General features: G+C 36.5%; 2 protein-coding genes across 4 annotated transcripts; both read right to left on the minus strand.

Moving 5' to 3' along the window:
- Positions 1 to 5,300: 5,300 nt before the first annotated feature.
- Positions 5,301 to 9,327, minus strand: LOC108995806 (calmodulin-like protein 11). The gene is made up of 4 exons (XM_018971433.2): positions 9,069 to 9,327; positions 6,387 to 6,544; positions 6,196 to 6,276; positions 5,301 to 5,566 (listed from the first exon to the last, which is right to left on the minus strand). The coding sequence occupies exons 1-4, from the start codon at positions 9,142 to 9,144 to the stop codon at positions 5,432 to 5,434; spliced, it is 450 nt and encodes a 149-aa protein (XP_018826978.1). The 5' UTR covers positions 9,145 to 9,327; the 3' UTR covers positions 5,301 to 5,431.
- A 5,618-nt stretch (positions 9,328 to 14,945) lies between these two features.
- Positions 14,946 to 25,575, minus strand: LOC108995814 (splicing factor YJU2-like). 3 transcript variants are annotated; one of them, XM_018971443.2, is made up of 9 exons: positions 25,128 to 25,554; positions 24,435 to 24,555; positions 24,167 to 24,316; positions 23,525 to 23,659; positions 23,251 to 23,316; positions 16,844 to 16,894; positions 16,613 to 16,720; positions 16,123 to 16,207; positions 14,946 to 15,590 (listed from the first exon to the last, which is right to left on the minus strand). In XM_018971443.2, exons 2-9 carry the CDS (start codon positions 24,462 to 24,464, stop codon positions 15,307 to 15,309), a joined length of 909 nt encoding a protein of 302 aa, XP_018826988.1. In that variant the 5' UTR covers positions 24,465 to 24,555; positions 25,128 to 25,554; the 3' UTR covers positions 14,946 to 15,306. The 3 variants fall into 3 exon arrangements, with proteins under 3 accessions (XP_018826988.1, XP_018826987.1, XP_018826986.1); XM_018971442.2 differs by lacking the exon at positions 24,435 to 24,555 and having other exon boundaries at positions 14,946 to 15,587; positions 25,128 to 25,575; XM_018971441.2 differs by lacking the exon at positions 24,435 to 24,555 and having other exon boundaries at positions 25,128 to 25,575.
- Positions 25,576 to 26,751: the final 1,176 nt, after the last annotated feature.

The following is a 26,751-nucleotide window of genomic DNA, read 5'->3' on the forward strand; positions in this document are numbered from 1 at the left end:
GATAGATGGAAGAGAAGAGCCATGAATCAAGGAGCTGCGTGTCAGTCTAAAAAAAAAGATCATCTGAAAAAGAAATCTAGTATATTTTTTATTGATAAAGTTGTAGATGGCGAGAAAAGGAAAAGAATTAAGGTTGTTTAAGAAAATAATTTGATTAATGGTTATGTTCAATTGAAGGAGGTTGCAAGTCAACCCCTCCAAGCGCTAGGAATATTTTAAGCTGGAACTCCCAAGGACTTGGGAACTCTCGGACAATTCATGATCTTTACCTGCTAGTAAAGGATAAGTGTCCCAAGGTGGTTTTCTTAATGGAAACTGCCATAAAAAAAAAATAAATTGGAAGTGGTGAGGAGGAAAATTGGCTTTGATGGGTGTTTTGGGGTTGATTCTATAGGTAGAAATAGGGGTTTAGCAGTCATGTGGAAGGCTAAGATTAATTTTGAGTTGTTCAGTTTGTAATGCCCCAACCCCGAGGGTCCAGAGAGTTAACTCATGTTACCTGATAATCAACTCCAACACTGCTAATATACTTCCAAAAGCTCTAAATCAAACAAAAACACTTCAAATTTAATTAACTACACAACTCATATATCAAATCTTCAATACAGTTACCTCAAAAATATCAACTTCTCTACATGTCACTTAAACTCACATTTCAACAATATAATTAACAAAAATCACCAATACTCATCAAAAACTTTCTATTCTTAATCCATTATTCTTAAGTCATCTCACCCAATACTTCATAGTCTTGATCCTCAACTGAAAAATCTAAAATCATCTGAAAATATTGTGAAGATAAAGGGGGTGAGTTATCAACAACTCAATAAGCAGAAAATATATACTAGTATGTAAACATGAGCATTTATAGATTTTAGAATTCAAAACAAATCTTTTTATTTTCAGAATGAAGAGTTAGAACATGTTATCAAAAATATCAAAGCAAAAGTTCAAAAATATTCTTATTCAAAATTTCCTTGGCACAACATAACTGAAACGTCATATCAGAACAGAATTCCATGTTTAACCCCCGTGATAGGGTTGTGCAAACCTTGGCGACCAACCGAGTAGAAACAGAATGTAAATCTTCCCCTTATCATTCTCGGAGCCTCGAGTATGCACACAGGAAAGACCACACAGAAAACTACTTTGTTTCCAAAGTGGGTGCACCAGAAACAGAAAAGTTGGTACCAACTCAAACAGAGGCCAAAGTTTTACACCTGTGGTAAGGTCAGAACAGAACAGAAACAGAATGTCATGCCAAAGGTTTCAGAAATCACATCATATCACATCAGAGTACAAAACCTTTCAGAACAGGACATAATCAGATCACAAAAATATAATTTATGTACAATTTTTCATTTTCACTCTCTTTTGCATAGTTTAGAAATAGAAAACTTTGTTCATGTCTACACTAGTCATGACAGAAAGTATTTTATTTTTATACAAAATTTCATGAGTCATGCAAAACAAATAACTAAGGTCATTTCAAATTTCTTTTCAAAACAAAACATGCATATTTTTTCAAAAATCAACCTCAGTCTATTTTATATATTTTTATGCAAAGTCTAGCATAGGAACTCCGCTTACCTGAACTTTTTAGCTTTTCATAATTTTCATAAAAAATGTCGAGTCGACTACAAATCGTCACCTAAAAAAATAATCACGTAATTTTTATAAGTTTCCAATCAATCACATATTTCGATATTTAAGTCTAAGCTTCTAAAATAACCTATTTTAATTCCTCAAAACCAAAAACCTTCATAATCTCAAAATATATCATCACTTTATAGAATCATCAATATCCACCATAACCAACGTCAAACTCAAAACACCAAAATTCAAACTTGAAATAGCCAACAAATCTCAGCATAAACCAATCACACAAACTCCATCATCCAATCCAACTGACACCCTTACTCCTCGGATTCAGTCCGGTACAACCAACCAATTCACAGTAAAAAAGAGTTAGTGTAAAAATACATTTAAATCTCAAAAAATTTTTTTTTGAAAAATACTTACAACGCTATAATATACTTTTCGAAGGATCACGAAGATGCTAAAAGTGGTAGCACAGCAACGAAATAGTGTATTTTGGACAATGGCCATGTGTCTCAAAAATCTAATTTTTGAAAGGGGACAAATGAAGACTTGAGATTACTAGGGAAGGGCTTAGGGGTGTTGGTGAAACTAATGGTGCCGTGGGCGGCGGCGTGGGTGGCGGTTGGAGGCCAAAAAGCTCAAATCGGAAATGGGGATGGACGGGCTTCACATGTGGCGAATCGGAGCTGCGAATGGGTGGGTTAGAGAGCTGGGGGGTCGCCGGTGATGTGGTGAAGAGATTGTGACCAATGGTGGCGCGACGACTTGAAGCCGTGCATGGAGGCTCACGGCGACGCTAGAGGGGTTGAAAACGAAGGGGTGAGGTCCCCGGCCGGTGGGGAGAAGAATGGGAGGGGCGGTGACGACAACGGGCAACGCAAGGCAGCATTGTGGGTTGAAGAGAAAATGGACGGAAAGATAGGGGAGGGGTGTCGGGCGTGGGTGGAAGTAGCAGGGGAAAAAGAAGGAGAAAAAGGAAAAGGAAGAGGGAAAAAGAAAAAGGGAAAAGAAAAAATGAGGGAAAGAAATGAGATACAATCCTCACAATTTGGGTCACAAAATTGATCCAACGAAAATAATTTCATAACAATAAGTTAAATAAAATAATTTAAACGTAGTGACTAAGTAAAATAAAATAATAATAATAAACCAACACACAATAATTTTAAAGCCCACACAAACAAACTAATTTAAATTAAAGAGCAATTTAAATGCAAAAAAATAATTAATATTAAGAGAGCATGTCAAAATAATTTTACAACTAAAAATAAATAAAAATAAACCAATGAGAACTCTAATAATTTTAAAATAAGAGAATTAATATTTAAATTAATTAAAATAATTTTTTAATTAAAATATATTAAAAATACGGGATATCACACAATTACTCTCTGAGACATATAGGTGGCTAGATTTATGTTGAGAGACAGAGGAATAGATAGCTAATGGCTGGGTTTTGTGGCTATTCAGAAGTAAGTCAGAAGCAATATTTGTCTATGGATTTATTGTCAAGACTTAATCCTGGGGACTATCCTTGGTGCATTATTGGGGACTTTGAGATTTTAGCCCATAATGAAAAGTGGTGGGGCAGGGATCGACCGGAGAGTCAAATGGTGTCATTTAGGAAAGCATTAGAAGATAATCAATTGTATGACGTCTATGCCATAAAGGTGATGGCTTCACACGGAGTAATAAGCAGGGAAATGAACGTTTTACCGAGGAGAGATTAGATAGAGCCCGCAGTTACCAATCTCTATTGGAGAGATATGTATTCTTCTGCCAATGTAGAAAGTCTTGTGGCAAGGTGTTCAGACGGCCATAAAGCTATTGTTCTGTCGGTACATAGGGAGCAGATTAGAAAGACAAAGCAAGAAAAAGTTTTTTAGATTGGGTCATGCTATAGACCCGCTGGGAGCTCTTGCTAGATTTAGGTGTCGTTTAGATTTAAAGATGAGTTGAGATGAATTGAGATGGATTGTAAATAGTAGTGAGATGAATTGTAAATAATAATGATATTTATGAGTTAAAATTACTGAATAGTAGTGAGATGAGTTGAGATAGACTATGAATACAAACAACACTTTAGTATGTACTTGTTTACGTATATTTTTTTAATTTATTTTTTATATAAATTTTTTTATATTTTTAAATATTTTGAAAAAATAAAATAAATTAAAAATATTATTAAAAAACACTTTCTTAATCAAAATGTAAAAAACATTATTAAAAAATATTTCTTTAATTACGAAGTAGAATAAATTTTTATTCTACTTCGTGATTAACGAATTATTTTTTAATAATATTGTAATTTTTATTTGATTTTTTTAAAATATTTAAAATTATTAAAAATATTTATATAAAAAAATTAAAAAAAACACATATAAAAAAACACTAGAACTTAGCGGGAGGGCCCAGTGGGGCATCTAGCATTTTTCTTTTAGATTTGAACCTTGTTGGACAAAGGATGAGGATTGTGGGAAGCTAATAGAAAGGGATTGGCTTTCGAGGTTTTCAGACAGAAATCCATTGGGAAGAGTATACAAGCTAGCTTCTTTCAGTGTGTGTGGTGATACTCTTTCAAAATGGAGCAAAAATATAATACTCTTTCAAAATGGAGCAAAAATAGAACACAAGACAATGAGAAATAGATGGGAGAAAAATCAGCGTTTATCAAACAATAGAGGATATTAAATGGAGACAAAGAGCGAAGATGAACTGATACCAACATGGCAACAGAAACAATAGATTTTTTCATGCATGTGCAACTCAAAAGCATAAGAAAAATCAGATTTTGGAGATTAGGGACTCACAGTCAATTACTAGATCAGCTCAGGGGGATATTCAAAATGCCTTCCAAGATCATTTTTATGATGTTTACAACTCTATAATCCCTACACAAGAAGCTATAGATAGATGTTTATTAAATCTAGAAAGTATAGTAACAAGAGAGATGATCGAACTAGGGTTTACAGTAGGCATTTACTAGGCTGGAGGTGGAGGAATCTCTTAAGCAGATGGCCCCTTTAAAATCTCCAAGTCCTGATGGGTTTGGGGCATGTTTTTATCAAGAATATTGGAGCTTAATAGGTGATGATGTGAGGGTGCTGTTAACAGGGCTATAAGATGGCAAAAACCAGGTAATAATATCTATAAAGCTAATTGAGATGATTCTATTGATGAGGAAAATTTGAAAATGGGGGCTGGTGCTGTAATTGGGGATGCTGATGGTGAATTAAAAGCTTCATTGTGTATGTCACAACATTTTGTCAAAAATGCTATACTTGCTGAAATTCATACTTTATGGAGGTCTTTGGTTTTTTGTTCTGAGATAGGATTAAAAGATGTCATTTTTAAAGGTGATGCTTTGTCAGTTATCCAAGATGTGCAGAGGCATGAAGAGAATTGGTCATGATATGGACAGATGATTGAAGACATAAAGTTAGTACTACTAGGCAGACCAAGATGGAAGATTCAGTATGTTTCTAGAGAAGGAAACCTGGCAGCACACAGATTAGCTAGACATGCTGTTGCTTGTGATGAGGAGCTAGTGTGGTTAGAAGATGGTCCGAATTGGATAAAAAATTGTATTCATCTCGTAAAACAATGTATTAATGGTTGATTATCTTTGATGAATCAAGTTATTTACGTTAAAAAAAAGAAAAACAAAACCAAACAAAAAAAACAAAAAACAAATAACAAAAACCCAAAACGCAGCGGCGCCTGATCCTCGTTTTTGCTTATTTAAAATCATTACAGTACCTTCATATTTCATTCTGGTAGACAGATCAGTACATAATTCTCATGCTATCACTAATATATAGAGATTTAATTAGCTAGCTAACATCATTCTCACGAATTCCTCGTAATTGATTAAACCATCGCCGTCCAAATCAGCATCTCTGATCATTTGATCCACCTCTTCATCTGTCAGCCTCTCTTCAAGATTTATCATTACATGCCTCAACTGCATGAATAATTGCATGCATGCGGAAAATTAGGAAATTATCAAAAGGAGCACAACAAGATCATGATTTCATCTACAATATTATAATATTATGTCCATCAAATCATAAATTAATTTATTTTAGTTCCAAATTATATTATGATTGGCTTTCTATTTTGCAGGTTAATTCGGTGCTTGACCATGTCAAATTAATATTTTGATTGCAATACTTGAACTTATTCTTGTTGACATCATTAATATTTTGAATGCTGATTTGACAGAGAAAACGTCTTTGATAATCAAATGGAAATTTAACTTATGTCTTGACTAAGCAAGTAATTCTATTTGCAAGTCGGTGTAGAGGACACATTCTCTGCAGAGCCGACACGATAGATTAATTTAACTATACTAGCGGTATAAAAACGTTTTGAATATATACTAACTTAATAGTATGGTTTTTCTATTTGTTAGATTCATTAATTAGTAAGTTGAAAATAGTTGAATAAGCAAGCAATTAGCTGGTGTATGCCAGATCTCAATTAATTAGAGACATCTTGTAAATTTGACCTTTTCTTTTGTTGACTAGAAAATTCATGGCCATGGTAATTAAAGAGATCAGAGAATTAGGGGATAGAATATATATATTCAACCTCATTTGGTGATATGTAACCATCTTGGTCCTGGTCAAACACTTTAAAAGCTTCTTTCAATTCCTCCTCAGCTTCATTTTCCTGCATGCACCGTATGTAAACGAGGAGACAATTAAAACAAGGAAAAGAAATTAATTTGGGAATAATTTTAAGGATATATCGATCGTTCTTTGGTACTACTAGTACTTCACCTTCATTTTCCTTGCCATTAGATTCAAGAACTCCCCAAATTCAATGGTTCCGTTTCCATCAACGTCCACTTCGTTGATCATGGTCTGCAATTCCTCCTGAGTAGGATTTTGATCCAATGATCTGATTGCATTGGCTAATTCTTCAATGGTGATGCTGCCTGCATGTAGCAGCCATTTTGTCAATGAAGTATTTATATTTATAGTATTGGGAAAACACAAACACATACATATACATATACATATATATATATATATATTCTTAGCTCAATTATGTTGACCATTAAAATGGGAAAAGTAGCACATTAATTCCAACTATTAGACCTTAATTAATTTCCACTTTGCCCCCTAAATTTCTAAAACAAAGATATTACACGTTAAACTATATAAAAAAAAAAAAAAAAAAAAAAAAAAAACTAGCACTTTATACCATCATTTCGCACCGACCTTTACGATGGAATAAAAATAAGTAATATGGCATAATCTTGATAGTTAGATCGGTCCCAATGAATAATAGTATCAATTTTTTTTTTTTTAGTTTCACAAGATATTATATATATATATATATATAATGTGTAGAAGTAATAATAATGCATGTCAACATTAATAGGCAACATTATGCCTCATTTGTTTTTGCAGATGAGATGAAATGAGTTGAGATAAAAGTTAAAAATTGAATAAAATATTGTTAGAATATATTTTTTTAATATTACTATTGTTTTAAGATTTGAAAAAATTGAATTATTTATTTTATTTTGTGTGGAATGAGATAAAATCATGTGTTATGAAAAACAAATGCGGATTAATATTAACTATCTTAAGGATATATAAAACTAGTCTAGCTAACGTCTTTTTTGGAACTGGTTTAATTTAGAGTTCTATTAATTATGACCATGAAATTAAGGAGTATATATATTGCCATTAACTAGTTTGATATTAATCAGATTAACATTTTAGTTAGCTAGAAAATAATGTTTTTGGATGACTTATCTAATGAGAAATAACCTTTATATACAATAAAAAAGGGCATGCATGCCAAACCATCCTCGTTTGATTACACAGAAGAAGCGAGATGAGATGAGATAAAAGTTAAAAATTGAATAAAATATCGTTATAATATAATTTTTTATTTTAAAATTTTAAAATATTACATTATTTATTATATTTTATATGAGAGTTTAAAAAAATTATAATAATTATATTAAATTAAATGAGATAAGATAGTTTGATTTGTATATCCAAATTAGGCAGAATATATAAATACACAATTTGTATATATATATATGCATGTGTATGTAACCAGACAAACAGGAAATCACTGAATAAGTATTTGAAATATCTTTTTCAAATCTAGACTTGTTCAATGGGAAATTAAAAATCATTTGGTATATCAAACAAAGGGATACCGACAATTTATTCAGGCAAGTTATTAGTCAACAAGAAGCCATCGTGCATATACAAAACCTAGGCAGATCCAAGCAATTAATCCTTATGACGTACGTACCCCGAAGGACAGAACGAGAATTGTGTTTTTTTTTTTGTGGGGCCAACGGACTTAAATACAGGTGCACGTAAAGTCATGTGGTCTCCTTTTTATACGAGTATACACCCATTACTAAAAATATATTCAAAAGTCTTAAGTAAAATATTATTATTAAACTCTTTAAAATTTATTAAATTAATAAAAAAGAAAAGAAAAACCAACAGTTTAACAAAAAATAAATTTCTTTGTTGAATGTTGAGATTGAATGTTTTAAAGCCTAATATAGATTGGGAATAGCCATATTATAGCCACTGGAAGATTGCTGCATTCACTCTAATAATATTAACTTAATCGTGACCTAATGTAATTAACTAACAAAACTATGTAGCTAATATAAGCTAGTGGAAGACTTGAAAGCTGGCCGGAATTAAGTGAAAAAATTGGAGAAATTAATGATATTGTGAATTTACGGGATAGTTCTTTTTTTTTCCTTGAAATTAATGTATCAACTTGTATAGGCACCAAAGAACAAGAATTAAGAAAAGAGAAATGGTTTTTACAAGTTTTAAATAGATAAGTCTTATGCAAGTCCTTGTAAATAAAATGGACATCACCTTTAAAAAAAATGGTGTAAAAAATTTATTATTTATTAGTGTAATCCACTTTTTACAAATAGCTTGTACGATATTTATTTATTTGAAACTTATACCTAGCATTATTCATTTAAAATTTTATTATTGAAAAAAGAATTATGTGCAAGTATGCAAAAATTGTTGAAAAAAATAAAAGAAATCTCAAAGATTTAAAAGAATAAAAGATAAAAAAAAAAAAAGTGTAAGAAACTCATCAACAAATAATACTACAAGAAAATTGTTTATATGTGATTAGTTATTTTTTTATAAAATAATTATTTCTTATCAAAATAAATTTATTCTCATCATAAATAATTATTTGCATAGCAAATATATAATTTATCACAAATACTATTTTTTTTTTTTTTGTAGTAAGAGAAAAATATTTTGAAATGATATTAGTGTGCTAAAAGTTATATATTGGGGACAAATAATCTTATTTTGTTCCCACCTGCGTACCCTGCAGGTCATGATATCATCGTACCCGCAAACCCAAAAGAGACGTAGAGACAGACGTAGAGATCAGAGACAAAACAAAATATTAGTTTATGAATGGCAGAAACAACATACCATCTCCATCCTTGTCAAAGAGACAAAAAGCTTCTTGAAACTCTGCAATCTGTTCTTCAGACAGGACCTCTCCCATACTTGGTTTTTCGCCGATGGATGCAAATAAACTTATAATTCAGCTGATCTGCACTTAAATACGCACCCAAGACAACCCGGAAAACACTTAAGAAATGCTTAGCGCTAGCTAGCACACAAACACGCAGAGAGAGAGAGAGAGAGAGAGAGAGAGAGAGAGAGAGAGAGAGAGCTTGTGGATGTCAAGAGTAGTACCATGCATGAACTTTATTTATAAAGCTAGGTATGAAGAGGTAGTGGTAATTGATGTGGACGATCAAGAGGGCTAGTAAAAGTTGTCCATTCTTTACGTCAGAATATGACAATGACATGATGAAGATTCAAGGCCGTCTCGTTTCCCTTAAATAGTCAAAGTCCTGAATTGAAAATTTGCAAGTGGAGTACTTTCTCCGTTTCACGGAGTTGGGGTTGAAATTATACCCGATCCAGCTACTGCTAGTGCTACAGAGAAGCATGCATGTGAACATATTGCATATATATATATATATAAATGTCACCCATTCATTTTTTTCTCTTTTGTGGAATTTGTCTCTCGATCGACAACTTGTTAATCTTCATTACTCTTGTCCGTTATTCCATCGATTTTCTAATTTGCACACCTTTATGAATACGCCGAAACAAACTGCAGTCAATTAGAACTGCACATTCAATTTGCGTTGGGTGTTACGCACGGAAATAGATCATAGGGGACCCATCTCGCGAACTTTTTCAACCCACATGCATGGTAGTTGTCAAGTTGAGCCTTTTCAAATATCTTTCAGATGTTGCACATTCTCGGGCGTTCATTCTGTTCGTACGTACCAACTCCTAGCAATTTGATTTTATTTTCTCGCAACCGATGTCCGATCATAAATTAGGGATGCCCGCTCTAAACGCATATCATTGTTGAGGTCTGTAATGGCGGTGATCCAGTGGTGGTAGGCATAGATAGGGGCCACCATTATAACCCGTGGAAGAACCGTATCTACTATTATAACCAATGGTTGGGCCGTATACCATGTTTAATCTCTATAATAGGGTTATAAACTACCATTATAACCTGTGGAAGGGTCGTATCCACTATTATAACTCGTGGTTGAGCCGTATCTACTATTATTATCATTGGTTGGGCCGTATGCCACTATTATTACTCATAGTTGGGTCATATCCACTATTATTACTCATAGTTGGGCCTTATCAGAATATAACAGAACTATCAGAATCAGACTTTAATCAGAATCTCATGTTAAGGTTTTCATATGCCACATCATATAAAAAACCAAATATTGAATAGCTTCAAATAATTTCACATGTTTGAAACAAACAGAATCAAAATATCTTCATTTATTCACAACAAAAATTTTTAGATTTTCATATTTGCTCTTTTTGCATGATCAGAAACATAATGCACAAAATTAGCTCATATCTACACCAGTCATGACAGAAAATATTTTCTCTTATACATATTTCATGCATATGTAGAACACATCTGAGTTTGTTCTCTGATTTCTTTTCAAAACAAACATGCATATTTTCAAAAGCAACCTCCTTTTATTTTATTTTATGCAAAGTCTAGCATAGGAACCCTGCTTACCTGGACTTCTTAGCTTTTCAGAAATTTCCTAAAAAATGCTGAACAAATATTAATCGTCACCTATAAAATAATCACGTAATTCCCATAAATTTCATTTGAACACGTATTTCAATATTTAAACCTAAGTTTCTAAAATAACCTATTTTAGTTTCTCAAAACCTAAAATTCTCATAACCTCAAAACATATCATCACTTTATAAAATCATCAATGTCTATTTAATAAATTCTAAAACATTTAAAAAATCTAACCTTTTTACTCTGGAAGTGTAATTATAAAATCTAATACTAAATAATATAATTATGCCAAAATATTTTAAATTATGCAGCAACAATATAGTAAGCTAGATCATAAAAAATAAAATAAAACATTATTGTTGACTTTTTGAAAGAAAACCTTGCTTAATACCAATTTAATTTACTTAAAAGATTTATGTAAAACATAAATAAATTAGAAAGTACTAATGCATAATAAAAGTTTAAAAGCACATTAATACAACTTGTAGTAAAGGGTACTAATGTAATTTCATTTAATTAATAGATCAACTATTCTGGAAGTTATAGTTAGGCATTTTGTTGTTTGAAAACATATATAACATAAACAAGTGTGAAAATAGCTTTGCATGGCAGGGGCTCACCGAGAAGGGAACGAGAGACGCAATGACAGTGCTGGGCAGAGGTTGAAGGTGGTCCATGCAGCGGCAGAGCACTGAGATTGAAAGAGAGAGAGAGAGAGAGAGAGAGAGACGAAGAGGGACGGAGAGGAGAGTGGGTGAGTTCGAGAGTAGCTTACCGAGAGGTGAGCGACGAACTTGGATGGAGTGCAGCGCCCAACGATGCTCTTTGTGCGGTGGCGATGTCGTGGAGGAGGTTGGCGGCGGAGTCACTCGATTGGGCTGCGTCGAACGGCGGCAAGCAGAAAAGAAAATTGTTCTGTTTTCAAAGACTAAAACAGAGGTATCTTCGGTGTTTGTTTGACCATGGAGGAGGCAGGGTGGTTGGGCAATGGGAGTTGTACCACGGTGGCTGAGAAGGGGTGCAGCTGTGGTGGTGCAGGGACGGCGCTTTGGGGGTGGTAATGCAAAGGTAGCGGCAGGGCTACATGGGGTTCATGGTTTGCCAACGGGCTGGGCGGTGGGGCTATCACACAGTGGCTTTTGAGTGGAAGAAAGAAGGCAATTATGTGAACGAGGTGATTCACTAGAAAACAAGTTAGGATGCAACAACTTCTTTTGCTGGAGAGAAAAATAGTGTTTATGGAGTTGATTCGAAAAAACCCTAGATGAGAACAAAAAGGAGGGTAATCGTGCATGTGCATGAGGTGGAGACGTGCGTTGTGGGGATGTTTTGGACGCTGGATCTAACTAGAGCAACCGGGTGTGGGTTAAAAAAAATGGGTCTATGAAAGTAGTCCGCGAAAACAACTGCTAAAATAACTCAATTAATCCCGCAAATTTTCCTAGTAAAAAACAAATAAAAAACTCACTTGGTCCATTAAAGATTTTACCCTAAACATCAAGCCGCAAAAAAAATAATAAAAGGTCCGTAATCCATTAATACAAATTCTGAGTCCGTAACCTATTCCCAAAAATTACTCTCTAAAATCCCAGTGAGTTTTTCATCCATATTTAAAAAATTCAAACAAGAAGTTTCGTATTGGGCTAGGTGTTACATGGGATATTCCTATTGCATTAAGCTCCACTTTTATTGTAAGCTTAGCTAGCTAGTACGGTATTTATGATCACTTTTTTTTTTTTTTAGAAGAATAAAATCACTTTATTCATGTTGTTTACAAGAAAGAATAGATACAAGGAGGGACTTCCTCCAAAACAATGCACTCCTCAGAGAGTTTTAATGCATCCTTAGCAAGACAATGTGCAACACAATTAAACTTCCTAGGCACAAAAGAAACAGACCAATGCTGAAACTATTACAGCATCAGTCTAATATCAGACACCATCAAACCAACTGGACTCCACTGATCTACTGACCCTTTGATATCATTCACCACCTTTTGAGCATTCACCCTCCAATATAATTCTTTGCAAACCTAGTTTTTTAACAAGAATGATAGCTTTAAGAGTAGCAAAAGCCTCAGGTAGATATGCATCAAGGAAAAAGGCACTTTGGGATCTAAGAGAGGCTATAACTTTTCCAGTCCAATCTCAAACAATGACCCCTACACCAACTTTGCAATTAACCTTATCAACTGCTACATCCCATTTGGCTTTAAAGACATGAAGGTAAGGAGCCCTCCACTGGGACTCAATCTGCCTTTCAATCACTCTGCCCTTATCAAACTTTTGGTTAGCAGCCTTAAAATCCATGTTTACTTGGTTAATCACTTGTAGAAGAGCATTTGGATCCATATATAGACTTTCCTTCAAATACAGAATAGTTCCTCCGTTTACAAAACTGGTATACAGTTACAGCAAAGATAGCCATTTCCTCTTCATCTAGAATTGTAAAAAGATAGGTCACCAATTCCTTAAAAGAGGAATCCATCACTACCACCTTCTGCATTCTTTTGAAGCTGAAACCCCAAACATCCTGAGCTGATTAGCATTTCCATAGTATATGAGAAGCTGACTCAGGCCCAAGGCCACACACATGGCACAAAGGAGATTCAACAATTTTCCTTTTGAACAAATTCTGGTTGGTAGGTAAAGATTCGTGACATGCTCTCCATAGCATCATTTTAAAAACATTAGTAATATGAAGTTTCCAAATCTTAGCCCAGATGTCTTTCCTCAATGATCTTTGAGATGACTCTCCCTTTACAGAATATCACATCGCAGGTGATAAGCACTCTTTATAGAGAACTTACCATCACTAGTACATCTCCACACCATTTTATCTGATGCATTGCTTACACATATAGGGATCCTGCTAATAAAATCAGCCTCTTCAGCATTCGCCATCTCTCTTAACAGCATCTGGTTCCAAGAACTTGTAGGCTTGTCAATCAGATAACTAACCTTCCACCCATCATATTGATCTTTCATAGGAGACTGAATTTTAAAAGTGGATGGAAGAGGGATCCATCGATCAGACCATATGTTCACTGATTCTTCACTGCCAATTCTCCATATTAGGCATTCTTGCAAAACTTTCTTTGTTGTCATGAAGCTTCTCCAGAAGAGGCATTGCTACCAACCTTTGCATTCAGAAAATTAATCTTATGGAAATACTTTGCTTTTAGTACCCTTGCAGCAAGTGTTTGAGGTTGTTACAAAATTCTCCAACCTTGTTTAGCAAGGAGAGCCACATTGAAGTCTTCAAAATCTCTATAGCCAAGACCTCCATCTAGTTTTGACTTGCCAAGCAGTTTCCAAGAAATCTATTGGGTTTTTGCCCTGTCTCCTCTACTACCCCACCATAAATTCTGCATAAGTTTGTTAATGGATCAAAATTGCTCTAGGAAGCTTGAAAATACACATATAGTATGTTGGAATGGCCTGTACCACTGATTTCAGCAACACTTCGTTACCAGCCTGAGAGAGGAACTTCACTTTCCAGTTTTGCATCCTATTTCGAATGCTATCCAGAATGGGCCTAATAGCTACAAGTTTTTGTTTCCCCACATAAGAAGGGAGCCCCAAATATTTCTCAAAATACTTAGCTTCCTTCATTCTCGTAGTAGAAAGAATTGCCAGCTTTGCATCAGCTCTTGTATTTTTGCTAAAAAAGATTGCAGATTTGTCAATGTTGAGTTTCTGTCCTAAGGCAGCTGCATGAGAATTCAACAATCTGAAAAGTATACTCCACTCCAAAGGATTTGCCTTAAAAAAAAAAAACAAACTATCATATGCAAAAAAGAGATGGTTAACAGTAAAGTCCCTCTAGCAAAAGAAAAGCCAAATATAAAACCTCTTTTCTCAGTCTTATCCAACATTTGACCCAAAACTTCTGAGCAAAGATAACAGAGATAAGGGAAAATAGGATCCCCTTGCCTTATGCCACGAGATGGGTATAAAGTTTGCTGAGGGGAGCCATTAATTAAAAAGGAACTTCACTGTACTGACACTTCATGATCAGATCTATCCAGTGCCCTCCAAACCCCATTCTCTTCAAATCAGCTTCAAGAAAACTCCATTTAATTCTGTCATAAGCCTTGCTAGAGCTAGAAACAAGAGGGAACGTTACTGGAACGATAATAGAATTATTATATAGCCTTTGAGTACTCGCTTTGGGTAATCTCTACTTTATTGAACGTCTTCAACAACCAACGCTGGATAATTAATTTGTCCTTTCTATTATTATATTGCTCTTAACATTAATCGGCATGAAGAAGTTACAAGAGGATACCAATATCTTTCAAGGGAAAAGAGTATCAAAGTTGTTGGGCCATATTAAAACCCATTAGGCCCGTAAGCCCAGTTAGACGCCCAGTTTTGGCAGTATTTGATCTCTTCGCTTCAAGTCTTGAATATAGTCATTGGGTAGAACACTTAAAAGTCATATCATTTGGCTTGGCAGCAATGCGAGTGAACTCCCAAAATGCAACTAAAAACCTAATAACAAAGTAAATGAAGTTTCCAAAAGAAATGGTTGTTATAACTTAGAAGATACACTCTCCCAGTCAATCAATCACTAGTCGTCGTCACTTTCATAGTTTTGGCAGAGCGATTGTAGTCCAGCACTTGTATCAGCAATTTTATGCTCTTCGCTACTATCTCCGTGCCTGGCCGGATTTTTATCGCCTGTGGTCACAGCCTGTAGTGCACTTGTATTGGCTCCAGCCCCTTGTTTGTTCCCTTCCATTTTCACTAAATTATTATCATTGGAAGCTGGTTTCCTAACCGAAATCCTAACGGCTGAAGACTTGAATATTAACTTGGGATTGCCAGCAGCCCCTGAACTACCTGGATTTTCTTCTGTCAACAATTAAACAGGAATATAAATTTTGATGTCTCTAAAGGAAAATATTGCAACTGAGCCAATATCAATGACCCCTTCTTAAAATGAAAAGAAAATGTATGGCATACATAATTTAGTTTTTCTTTCAATAGAAATAATTTTCATGCGACATTTTTTTTTTGTTTTTAGATGCTAAGTGTGCAGTTTCGACACATGTCCAAATATAATTTGTCGTGCCGTGACAAACAGGTTTCACATCAATATTTTCTGTCATGTCACTAATCTAATATTAAATGAATAAAGGGATCAATTTGTTAGGCAAAGCATACCCAATATATTATATATTTTTCTAAATTTTTTTACAACAGCAACTAATTTGTAATTAGTGCAAACCTAGGTACCAATAGAGCTATTTACATCAGTTAAATAGCATCACTTTAAACTAAAATATTACTTGAACAAACCCAGAGAAACTGAAAATTGGGAAAAAGAATAACGGTGGCAGTGCGCTCCAATTTCTATACTAGGAAGGGGGAAAGTATCTACTACCTTTGTTGGTGGAGCTGTCAACAAAAGTGGCTTTTGTTAAAGAATCTGTTGGGTTACCAAGAGGCTCTTCAGAAACCTTTCTCCTCTGCATTGAAATCATGTGCAAACACAAGTTCAAATCTTTTCAGCATAATCCTAATTTCATACAACTATTAGTTTCCAAGTTTTAGCCTTCCAAAAGATATTGGCTTACAAACCCTTTAACTTTTTCTTCAACATCCTATAATCTAAAATTATAGTCCACCAATTAATATAAACAATTTAGATGTATATCAAATCTTTACAGTATCAAGTGACTCCTACTTGAAAAACTATAAGAACCCATTATAAAATTCTGTTTGAATGATATCATGAAGAATTGCACAAGAGTAAACGTTTTTTTACCCTCAAAATGATAGATTTTTTTATTTTTTTTTCAAAATGATAGATTCAATCCATACTTACAAAACAACCTTAGGAAACACAAACCATCATTACAGCATCACCATACCTTCAGATTATCACCAGATATTTCCCCATTGCCACTTGAAAGCTGAATCATATCTCCATCATCGTCAAGATCTTCATCATGAATTCTTCGAACATAATCTACTGGCTTCTGCAAAATATTTTCAACATAGTTAAGAGGCAAACATCTCACATACAAAAGAAAGGAGGGGTAGGGGGAGGGGGGAGGCTGACATTGGAAGTAAACTAATAGAAGTACAATTTATGTACTAACATGAAATATTGATTTTATAAGTGCTTCATCCTCTTCTTCCAACCTTTTCTCCTGCCAGCATTAAAAATCAATTAATAGTCAGAACCTAGAAATCTAAACTACAATATGACCATATATTTATGCAAAGAGTAATGATACACATACAACCCTTTTTACAACGATGTTTTAAATTGAGGGTATTACTGTAAAATGATGTTACTTTTATAAGTTAGTTTACAAAAGTAAAAGGGCAAACTGCAGGAATTTTCTTCAAGTACAAGGACAAACTGTAGAAATAGTTTATGAGAATCAGAAGTTAAGCCATTACAGTAAAATAGTCTTATATACTGTTTGAACAAGTGGATTTGACTAATTTGCATGCATGTTCCTTGTGGACATATAGAATGGATTGAAGGGAATGGTTATGGATGGACGTGAACAAATTTCCCCAAGAAGTTTACAGTGTCAATAAAATTGTCACAGTTAACTAAAGAACCTCTCATAGACAGGAATACTGATGCAGTCCAGGCAGCTAAAAGCCAGTGATCCACAACTGAAGCAACATAGAAGAGATTTGATCTGGTGGCTGGTTGAAAAAAGATTAGTAAAGACAGCGAAATCAATCCATTTGTTTGTTATGCTTGACCATGGACAAGTACTCGCCCACATTATACATGAGAATAGCGTTGAACATGTAAGTGTTCACCCTACAAAAGAGCCCAAACAACACAATGAAAGTGTGACTGTGCAGCCCAGTGTGATTTAGTAATGAGAGTGATCTGATATACTTTTGCACTTAAGGAGCAAACCTGACCTTTCTTTTTTTTTTTTTTTTTTTATAAATAAGCGATATTAGGATAAGAATAGGCAAAGTCCAAGTACACAAGATGTTATACAAGAGACAAAGATCTATCTAGGTCGCATAAGTGAGAACAAGAAAATCATGTAAATTAAGGCCATTAAAATCTATAGCTATGGCCTATAGAAATAAAGTAAGGAAAAATAAAGATTGAAACTCCTCTAGAGTCTGCTCCTTATCTTCAAATGTTCGATCGTTACACTCTCGCCATATGCACCACCTAATGCAAATAGGGACCATCTTCCACACGGCTTTGATTTATGTAGCACCTCACAATGTAGCAAGAAATGATCCATTGACTCGCCGGCTTTCTTGCAAATACAACACCAATCTAAGATAACGACCTAGTGCTTCCTCAGATTATCGGTTGTCAGAATCTTGCCTAGAGCAGAGCTGTTCAAGTGAAGAAAAGTGCTCTTCTTTTTTCTTCTTTTTTTTTTTTTGGCCGCTTATTCCTCCAAAGATTCATCCATGGGAAAAGAGTATTCGGTAAATAAGTAAGGGATTTATAATAGGATTGAACCGAGAAAACTCCCTTACTTGCAGGTGTCCACCATAGCTTATCGTCTCGTATTCCATTCGACTTCACGGAATACAATAGGCTGCAAAAAGCCTCAAAGCTATCTACTTTCCAATCTTGGGCTGCTCTATTGAAGGTGACATTCTATTGGACTTGGTCCCCCGATCGATCCATTAGGTCCGCCACTGAAGCTTCTTGGTCACGTGCCAACCAGAAGACGGATGGAAAGGAGTCCTTTAGAGCCTCCTCCCCACACCATAAGTCCCTCCAAAATTTTAACCGAGTGCCCACACCCAACACAAATTTGGCTTGGTGGGTGAACACCCCCCACCCACATCTAATGTGCTTCCAAATCCTCACTCCATAGGCCCCGTTCACCTCTCTAGTACACCATCCCCCCCAACATACTTCCATGTTTGCAATCAACCACCAATTTCCATAGGACTTCCGGTTCCATACCATATCTCCATAGACACTTCTAGAGTAGGATCCTATTGAAAATTCTCATATTTTTTTATCCCCAATCCACCAGAAGAAATTGGTCTGCACACCTTGTCCCAACTAACTAGATGGAACTTGAAATCATCCCCCATCCCACTCCATAAGAAATCACGATGGAATTTTTCAATCTTTTTCGCCACACAAGTTGGAATAGGGAATAGAGACAGAAAATAAGTTGGTAAGTTAGAAAGAGTACTCTTGATTAGAGTCATGCAGCCTCCTTTCGACAAGTAACATCTCTTCCACCCTACCAATCTTCATTTTATCTTCTCAATAACTAAATTCCAAATAGAAAGAGCCCATGAGGCTGCCCCCAACGGCAATCCCAAGTATTTCATAGGAAGATAGGTGACCTTTACACCCCAGTGTACTGGCCAAATGTCGAGAGTTGCTGACATTCCCGACCGGCACTAGCTCTGATTTATCAAAGTTTACTCTCAAGCCTGACGCTGCTTCGAAGCATAATAAGAGTGTCTTCAATGCCCTAAGTTGATCTTGATCTGCCTCGCAAATAATTAACATGTCATCTGCAAATAAAACATGAGAAATAGATAGACAGCCCCTATTGGGGTCACCTACTGAAAATCCAGCCACAAAATCATTTCTAACCATGGCCAATAACATCTGACTAAGGACCTCCATAATAACAACAAAGAGAAGTGGGGACAGCAGATCTCCTTGTCTCAGGCCACGCGAACTGCTGAAGAAACCGGCTGAGTTGCCATTAATCAGAACTGAGAACTTTACTGTAGAGATGTACCATCTAATCCACGTACACCATCTTTCCCCAAAACCAAATATAATCTACGTACACCATCTTTACCCAAAACCACATATCTCCAACAAAAAGAGAAGGAAACCCCAATTTACATGATCATATGCCCTTTCCATGTCTAGCTTACAAATAATCCCTGCAATCCCAGACTTTAATTTGTTATCTAGATATTCATTGGCTATAAGGACTGAATCCAGAATTTGACAACCCCTTACAAATGCATTTTGCAGTTTCATGATCATCTTGCCTAAAACCTTGCCTTTGCAAGCACCTTTGAAATAAATTTTTATACCCTATTTATGAGGCTAATGGACCTATAATCTTTCACCTCCGAAGTTTTGCTCTTCTTTGGGATCAAAGCAATAAAAGTAGTATTTAGGCTTTTCTCAAACTTCACAGCTGAAAACAATTCCTGAAATACATTCATTATATCCTCCTTACTACTTCCCAACATGGTTGGAAGAAACCCATCAAGAAACTGTCTGGACTTGGTGCTTTGTCACTAGTCATTCCTCTTACTACATCAAAGACTTCCCCTTCCTCAAAAGATCTCTCCAACCAAGACATTGTCTGTGGTTCAATAGAGTCAAAAGCAAGTCCATCAGGTTTTGGCCTCCACCCCTCTCGTTCTGTAAACAACTGTTCATAGAAATCCACCACATGATCTCGGATCACAGAAGCGTTCGTGTAGTCTATACCATTAATATTCAGCATCTTGATGGTATTATATCTCCTATGAGAATTGGCCACCATGTGGAAAAATTTTGTACATCGGTCCCCTTCCTTCAACCATAATGCTCTTGACTTTTGACGCCAAGAGATCTCCTCTAGAGAAAGAACTTTCTCCAACTCTGATGCCAACTATCTTTCGCACTATTTCTTCAGGGGCGAGGGCTCTATCCTCAAGTATTCTCTCAAAACCTTGTAGTTCCTCCACTAATGTTTTCTTACGCTCCTTATGTCACCAAATGATTGGAAGCTCCAAAGCTTTAAATCATTCTTGAAAACTTTTAGTTTACCTGCAAGTATATAGGAAGGAGTACCATGAAACTGATAAGATGACTACCAATTTCTGACCCTATCCACAAAGCCTTAACTCTTAACCCACATATTTTCAAACTTAAAATATCGATGTCCGCCTTGGATACCACCACCATCCAACATGACGGGAAAGTGATCTGAGCAAAGGCAAAGCAACCTCTTTTGACACACCTCTGAGTAATGATTTTTGAGATTAGGAATCTGTCCAGCTGAGACCACGTCTGATTATTGGACCAAGTAAATGAGCCCCTTATGAGGGGAAGATCTACCAGGTTCAAGTCAAAAATACATGCTGAAAAATCTGTCATCGCTGAGCGCAACCGATTGTCTCCGGATCTTTCACTAGAGAACCTTATAACGTTAAAATCTCCTCCTATGCACCAGGGGAGGTCCCACCAACTATGTAATGCAACAACTTCTTCTCATAATAATCTTCTGATACTATCAACATTCGACCCGTAAACACCTGCAAAAGCCCACACAAAATTATATTCCACAGCTTTAAAAGAACAGGCCACTGTGTACTCCCCAACAAAATCCTTCATTTTCTCCACCACCCTTCTATCCCACATCACTAAGATGCCACCCGAAGCCCCGTTCGAAGGCAAATAAACCCAATTTGCATAAGGACAGCTCCAAACACTTCGCACTACTATTTTAGACACCAATTTCAACTTTGTTTCTTGTAATTAAACAATGTCCACCCTCCATACCCGAAGTAAGTTTTTTATGCGAAGACGCTTATTTGCCTCATTCAACCCAGGAACGTTCAAAGACACAATTTTCGGCTTCATAGAGGATATATAATTCCCTTCCCTTTGGATCTATCGCCGCTTGAGCTGCCCTCATAGTTCATGGACCATTTAAGTCTCTTTAAGCTCACGTTGTTTCTTGGTCTCAAACTTTTTAGACTGAGAGTGAGTCACCTCAATGGCGGTGAGAAGAACCATAAATTGTTCCTCAAACCCCACATAGTGTTGAAAATCCTTTACCTTTCGAAGCACCCAGTCAGACACATTGAACTCGTATGGTAACTCACAGTTCAGAGGAAAAGGCTTCCCATGTCCCGAAGCCCACTGTGCATTCGAAGACATGCCCTTCTCCTCCCCCCTAAACAAATTGTTGCCCTCCCATTCGACCACAATACCCTTATTGATCTCCACATCATTGCCAAAGAAAGGAGTTGTTAATGGTGTATCAGGAACCATCACCACCTCACTTCCACCATGGTAAAGCATCTGAGATAACCCCACGTCACTTTCCATATTGAACTCCACGCTCAACTCGCCTTCTCCTTCCGACAGCATCTTGAGATGCTCCTTAGGATGAAATAAGGCCTCCGTTGGAGGAGGAAGAGGTTCCAGTGTGCCTATCGGCAGTTTCTGGCCACGCTGGATCGGAGATGTGGCTTTCGACGGCTAGATCTCCTCTGTGTCCTCATTTAGGAACGACATCGGCATTTTCTGGGTCATCGCCGATTGTCCCACCTCAGGCCGCCGTGATTCCGCAGGTTTCTCAGACAAAGGTTCGATATTGTTATTGTTGGTGGGCCGATGGGTTCCTCCGTTGTGTATCCTCCATACAGGCTGAGACTTGGGCTCGGGCCCAGTTGTGCTAGGCCTAGCCCCACAGCTGTTACTAAAGCCCGCGTGATGCTGGACGCAAGCGGGCTCAATCTTTGTTGATAGGGGCCTTGCGTTGCCCAAGTGGCTGGAGCCCTGATGTAACGAGCCAAAGCCCTTGTTAAGTGGGTCAGCTCCCACAGACAGACCCCGGCTAGTTCCATCTCTTGTCGGGCCCATCTCTACTCTTATAAGCCAATCCACTTTGGATTGTAGTGAAATCAGTTGGGACTTTACGTCCAGCAGAGAGGTGAGAACCTCACCTCCTGCCACGACGCCTAAAGGTCTGCCACCACCACCCTGCCATTGTACTAGGTGAATCTCTCTGTCAGAGCCGTGTCCCATACCCTGCTTTGCAGCAGTACCACTCTACCCTACCATGTCGTCGACCCCTATACGCAGATCACGGGGCTGCTCCACCATTAGTGCTTCCCTATAGGAGCAAAGTTGCGACTGAGCCTTCAACTCCTTTGATCTCTTCAGAGTTCCTTCCTTGTGAGTGGTCTTCCCGTCGTGAATAAACTCCCACAGAGCCTCCCCCATCCTCTTCCACCCTCGACCCTCCTCCTCATGAACAAAAATAAAGTTCCTCCTACTACCACCACTGTATTCCACCACCGCAATGTAGCGACCTCGAATATTCGAACACAGTTGCGCAATAAAGCTGCAGCTACCTTCCCTGACTGTGGTGAAATATTCTCCTTTTTCATCCTTCATGCAGGCTTCCATGGCCTTAGCCAACCATTGCGCTGTTGGAGGACCCAAAGCCACCCTTGGCACCACCTTCCAGCTTCTTTCTGTAATAACCAGCCGACCCCCCTCCTTCACAAATGAAAAAGCTTTTGATTCTATTACAATATCTTTTGAAAACACCATAATGTAAACACACTAGCACCCAGATAAACTCAAGATGCGCCGTCACAGACCACCAGAATCCAGCGGAGAAAATAAGAGGTTTTCCATCGTCACAGGAAAAGAGAAAAAACGTACGGAGAGAAAAAATCGTACTAGTGGAATAATACGAAATCATTGTAGAAAAATTGTACAAAATGAATTTTTGGTAAAAAATGAGCAAAACTGATCTAAACACAAAGAGCACATTAATCATACCTTTTCCCCGGCTGTGTGCTGCAAGGCCTCAAGCATGGCATCTACACTCACAGTAGCATGTCTGGACTGCAAGACGAAAAAAGGGGGGCATTAGTATCAAACTCATATTGACCTCAGGTGTTAATTGATTGATAAAGCAATATTGTTATACAGCATGATGATGATCTAAAGGAACATGTGTACAGTGACAAAGGCTATTTGAGCCCTGGATTCCATTTCTCACACTGTTGAGTGGATACTTGATTAAATAAAGCCCATTTACTATAGAAAGTACCTTCATAGACTTCATCTCATCTAGCGCAGCAAGGATATCCATCTCTCTCTTTGAATCCAAGGTTCTGTTCTCTAATGATTTCATAGCATCTCCCATCTCTTCGGCATCCCTTTTCTGTTTTTCCATCTCCGTTACCTGACAAAAAGAACAGTTGATTGATGAAGTCACAAGTTATGTTGATAACAACATTAGGGATTTGGCCACATAATATACAGTTGTGCACAGGAAGTTCTACGGCATGCCTAGTAAGTGAAAATTTCTCTAATTGTTGAAAATTCTTTGAATGAAAATTTTGATATGTATTCTTTGAAAGAAAATTTCTAAAGAATGAAATGTTTTTAGGATACAAATTTCATGATATGTCTCCATTGAGTTTGGTCAAAGTGGGTAGAAAGAACAAAAAGTTGCAACAATAAAAATGTTTTGCAATGGATTTTTTTTTTTTTTATAAGTAATTTTTTGCAATGGATTTTGTATTGGATATTGTGAATTTATGATTACTATGTCCCAAAACCAAGGTAAATACTTTGATGAAAAAAATGTTTGGGAGATGATTTTTTTTTGGATTCCAAAGATGTTTCAAATGAAAGAGAAAAGTATTTCTGAAACCTTTCTCAAACCAAACATGCTTAAACTTTTTACCTCATCCTCTTCACGCCAAGGTTCAAAATTCCGTGTGGCACCAGACTCAACAACATAGTCGGAATTTTTTGGATCTGTCTTCATCGCTAGCTCCGCAGAACACTTTGTACATTTGAAGTAGAATCGAAAGATTTGAATTCCTAAGTATGTCTGCAACCGATTAAAGATAAGTGATCTTGTTCATTATTCATCACATATTCAAATCTCACATGAAGAAACCGGCAAAACATGTACAAACCACTATAGAAAACCAAGAAAGGATATTAACCATGAAAATGGTAGTAAGGCTGAGGCTCATGCGTTCAAGACACTTTCTTTGCTTTAAACAAGCTATATCATGACTTGAAACGTGGTACAAAAATTATAGATCTGTGGTTCGTGTCCTGTATCTGGAAAAGGAAAAGCAGCATTAACACATTTAAAGCCAGACAAGTTCTAACATTTCACACTGTTTTGGGGCAAAAAATGTTCTAGCAACACAGCATGTTTCTTTTGAGTCCGAATATCCATATAATCCTCACTTGAAGGCACTGGACAGGTCTTATATCATCGCACTTAACGATATAGGGAATTGAAATTAAACAATTTACAGCCACCAACGCGTAATACAGGACAAGGATAGGCTGGGTTTTATAGAAGATGTGGAGTTAAGACTAACCAATAAAATAGTTACGGCTTCAAAAGAACATCAATTAAAAAAATACAATGGCCAAATATTAAGAGCTAGTGCATTTTGTTGACTTTCAATTGAAGCATACAAATAAGAAAAACCTAAACTTCAATTTATTTGCTCAGGAAAACAAAAATATAAGACAATCAAATTAAAGAGCTAACAAGTATAAAAACTCGAATAATATAAAACGTACAGTCCTAAAGTTACAAGTATAATCCGACATATATGTGTAATTCAAACTTTCAATTTAGATAGGAAGCTATAAAACAAAGAAAGGGGGATACGTACCTCGCCTATGACATCCTCTTTGCGGGAATTGAACTTGGTGCCCTTGTAGATGTAATTACCGCAGGTGTTGCAGCGAATGCTCATGGGGAGCATCATGCGCACCTTCATCTGCTGGTTCTTCGGCCTCCGAACCCTCGGTAGCTTCGACGGATCGAAGTCCGGCGGATAGTACTTATTCAGCACCTTTCTTTCTCCCATCCTTCAAACAAATTCCCCAAGCAGCAGTTATGATCAGGATTCGAGAGGACGACGATCGCCGGAGGTTGAATTTTGGGTTAATTTGGAATCGTGACTCTATGTACAGTGAGGAGGCAGTCGCGTGGACAGAGAAGGATATTAGAGACCGCCACGTCAGCTTTTTCAAGTGGTGCTTCACGCCATGGGAGATGCCTACAACCTACCTAGGAGGAGCAACCTTTTCATCTCACGCGCCCAATGCAAAGTCATTATTGTTATGAACGCAACAACGACATTGTATACAATAGTTTTTTTTTTTTGAGTAATTCTAATTATCTTCTCATTATTTTATAATATATTATTAAATATTAGAGACTATTTATTATATTTCACTCATAAATTTATTAAAAATAGCTTATCACAAAAGACAGCTTAACTAAAGACCTTAAAAAAAAAATAGAAAAAATCTATTCGTCAACCTATATATTTTCCTATCCAATATTCAGCTCAAAAGATGAGGGTCAGCATCCACACATCCTTGAGTGGCCTTCTCCCACATCTTAGACCGACTTTCGATTGATCCTTTACGATCGAATCTTACTTCCATGCCTTGGAATAGAAACTTGGGGTGCTACGTTTGAAGGTGCGTACGATATTCATCATGGGTCTTTCAGAAGATGTGAAAGAGAGAGAGAGTTACTGAATCTACTGAGATGGCTGCCAGGATATGAGGCTTCAAAGGCAAGAAGCTCATGGGTTTCGTTCTCTTCTCTATTGCTTAGCTTGTTGTTGCCACCAAAGATGCCCTTTAGGAAATGGTGTTTTTTGTGGAGTCAAAGTTGGTGTTGCACATCGAGATGGCCAAGAAAATGTAAGGGACTGTTATGAAGAAGTGTGTGAAGAACTGTGAAGAAGAAATAAAAGTATAGTGTTAAACAATAGGAAATAATACAATTAGATTAGTTAGTTTGCTATACATCTGTCGTTAAGAACAATTAAATAGAACGATGTCGTTTGAGTTGTAAGTAGAGGTCTTAACTTCGGAAGTATGAAACTATGACGTGTAACCCAAACATAACTATAAAAACACTATGAATGAAGAGGAAATGTATGCAAAGTTTATTGATCATTTCTTATATCTGATTATTCTCTCTCTTTTCTTTCTTTCTCATTCTTGGAGATTGACATCTCGAATAGTCATTGTACGAGCCCATTACAGTTGGTATCCAGAGCCATGGCAGAAGGGACTCGATCTTTTGCTTAGTTGAATGAAGTGTTGAATCACTTAAGGCAACAACAGGATAGGCAGCAGAAGCAAATTGAAGAAGCTATTTCAATTTTAGTGCAACAACAAGAAACCACAAGAATTGATAGGGAAGCTCAAGATAAAAGAATTGCTAAAGTATTGCAACAGATTTCAAGAATTTCAGTGAGCAACTCGACGGGT

The sequence above is a fragment of the Juglans regia genome, chromosome 11, assembly GCF_001411555.2.
Source record: "Juglans regia cultivar Chandler chromosome 11, Walnut 2.0, whole genome shotgun sequence".
Classification (NCBI taxonomy): Eukaryota; Viridiplantae; Streptophyta; class Magnoliopsida; order Fagales; family Juglandaceae; genus Juglans; species Juglans regia.

Coding starts and splice junctions, on each gene's coding strand:
- LOC108995806 (XM_018971433.2), bottom strand. CDS start 9,144: ATGGGAGAGGTCCTGTCTGAAGAACAGATTGCAGAGTTTCAAGAAGCT. Junction 6,277..6,386: donor TAATGGCAAGGAAAATGAAG/GTGAAGTACTAG, acceptor CGGTGCATGCAG/GAAAATGAAGCTGAGGAGGA. Junction 5,567..6,195: donor GTTACATATCACCAAATGAG/GTTGAATATATA, acceptor TTATTCATGCAG/TTGAGGCATGTAATGATAAA.
- LOC108995814 (XM_018971441.2), bottom strand. CDS start 25,325: ATGGGAGAAAGAAAGGTGCTGAATAAGTACTATCCGCCGGACTTCGAT. Junction 23,317..23,524: donor ATGAGATGAAGTCTATGAAG/GTACTTTCTATA, acceptor TTCGTCTTGCAG/TCCAGACATGCTACTGTGAG. Junction 16,208..16,612: donor TATCTGGTGATAATCTGAAG/GTATGGTGATGC, acceptor ATTTCAATGCAG/AGGAGAAAGGTTTCTGAAGA.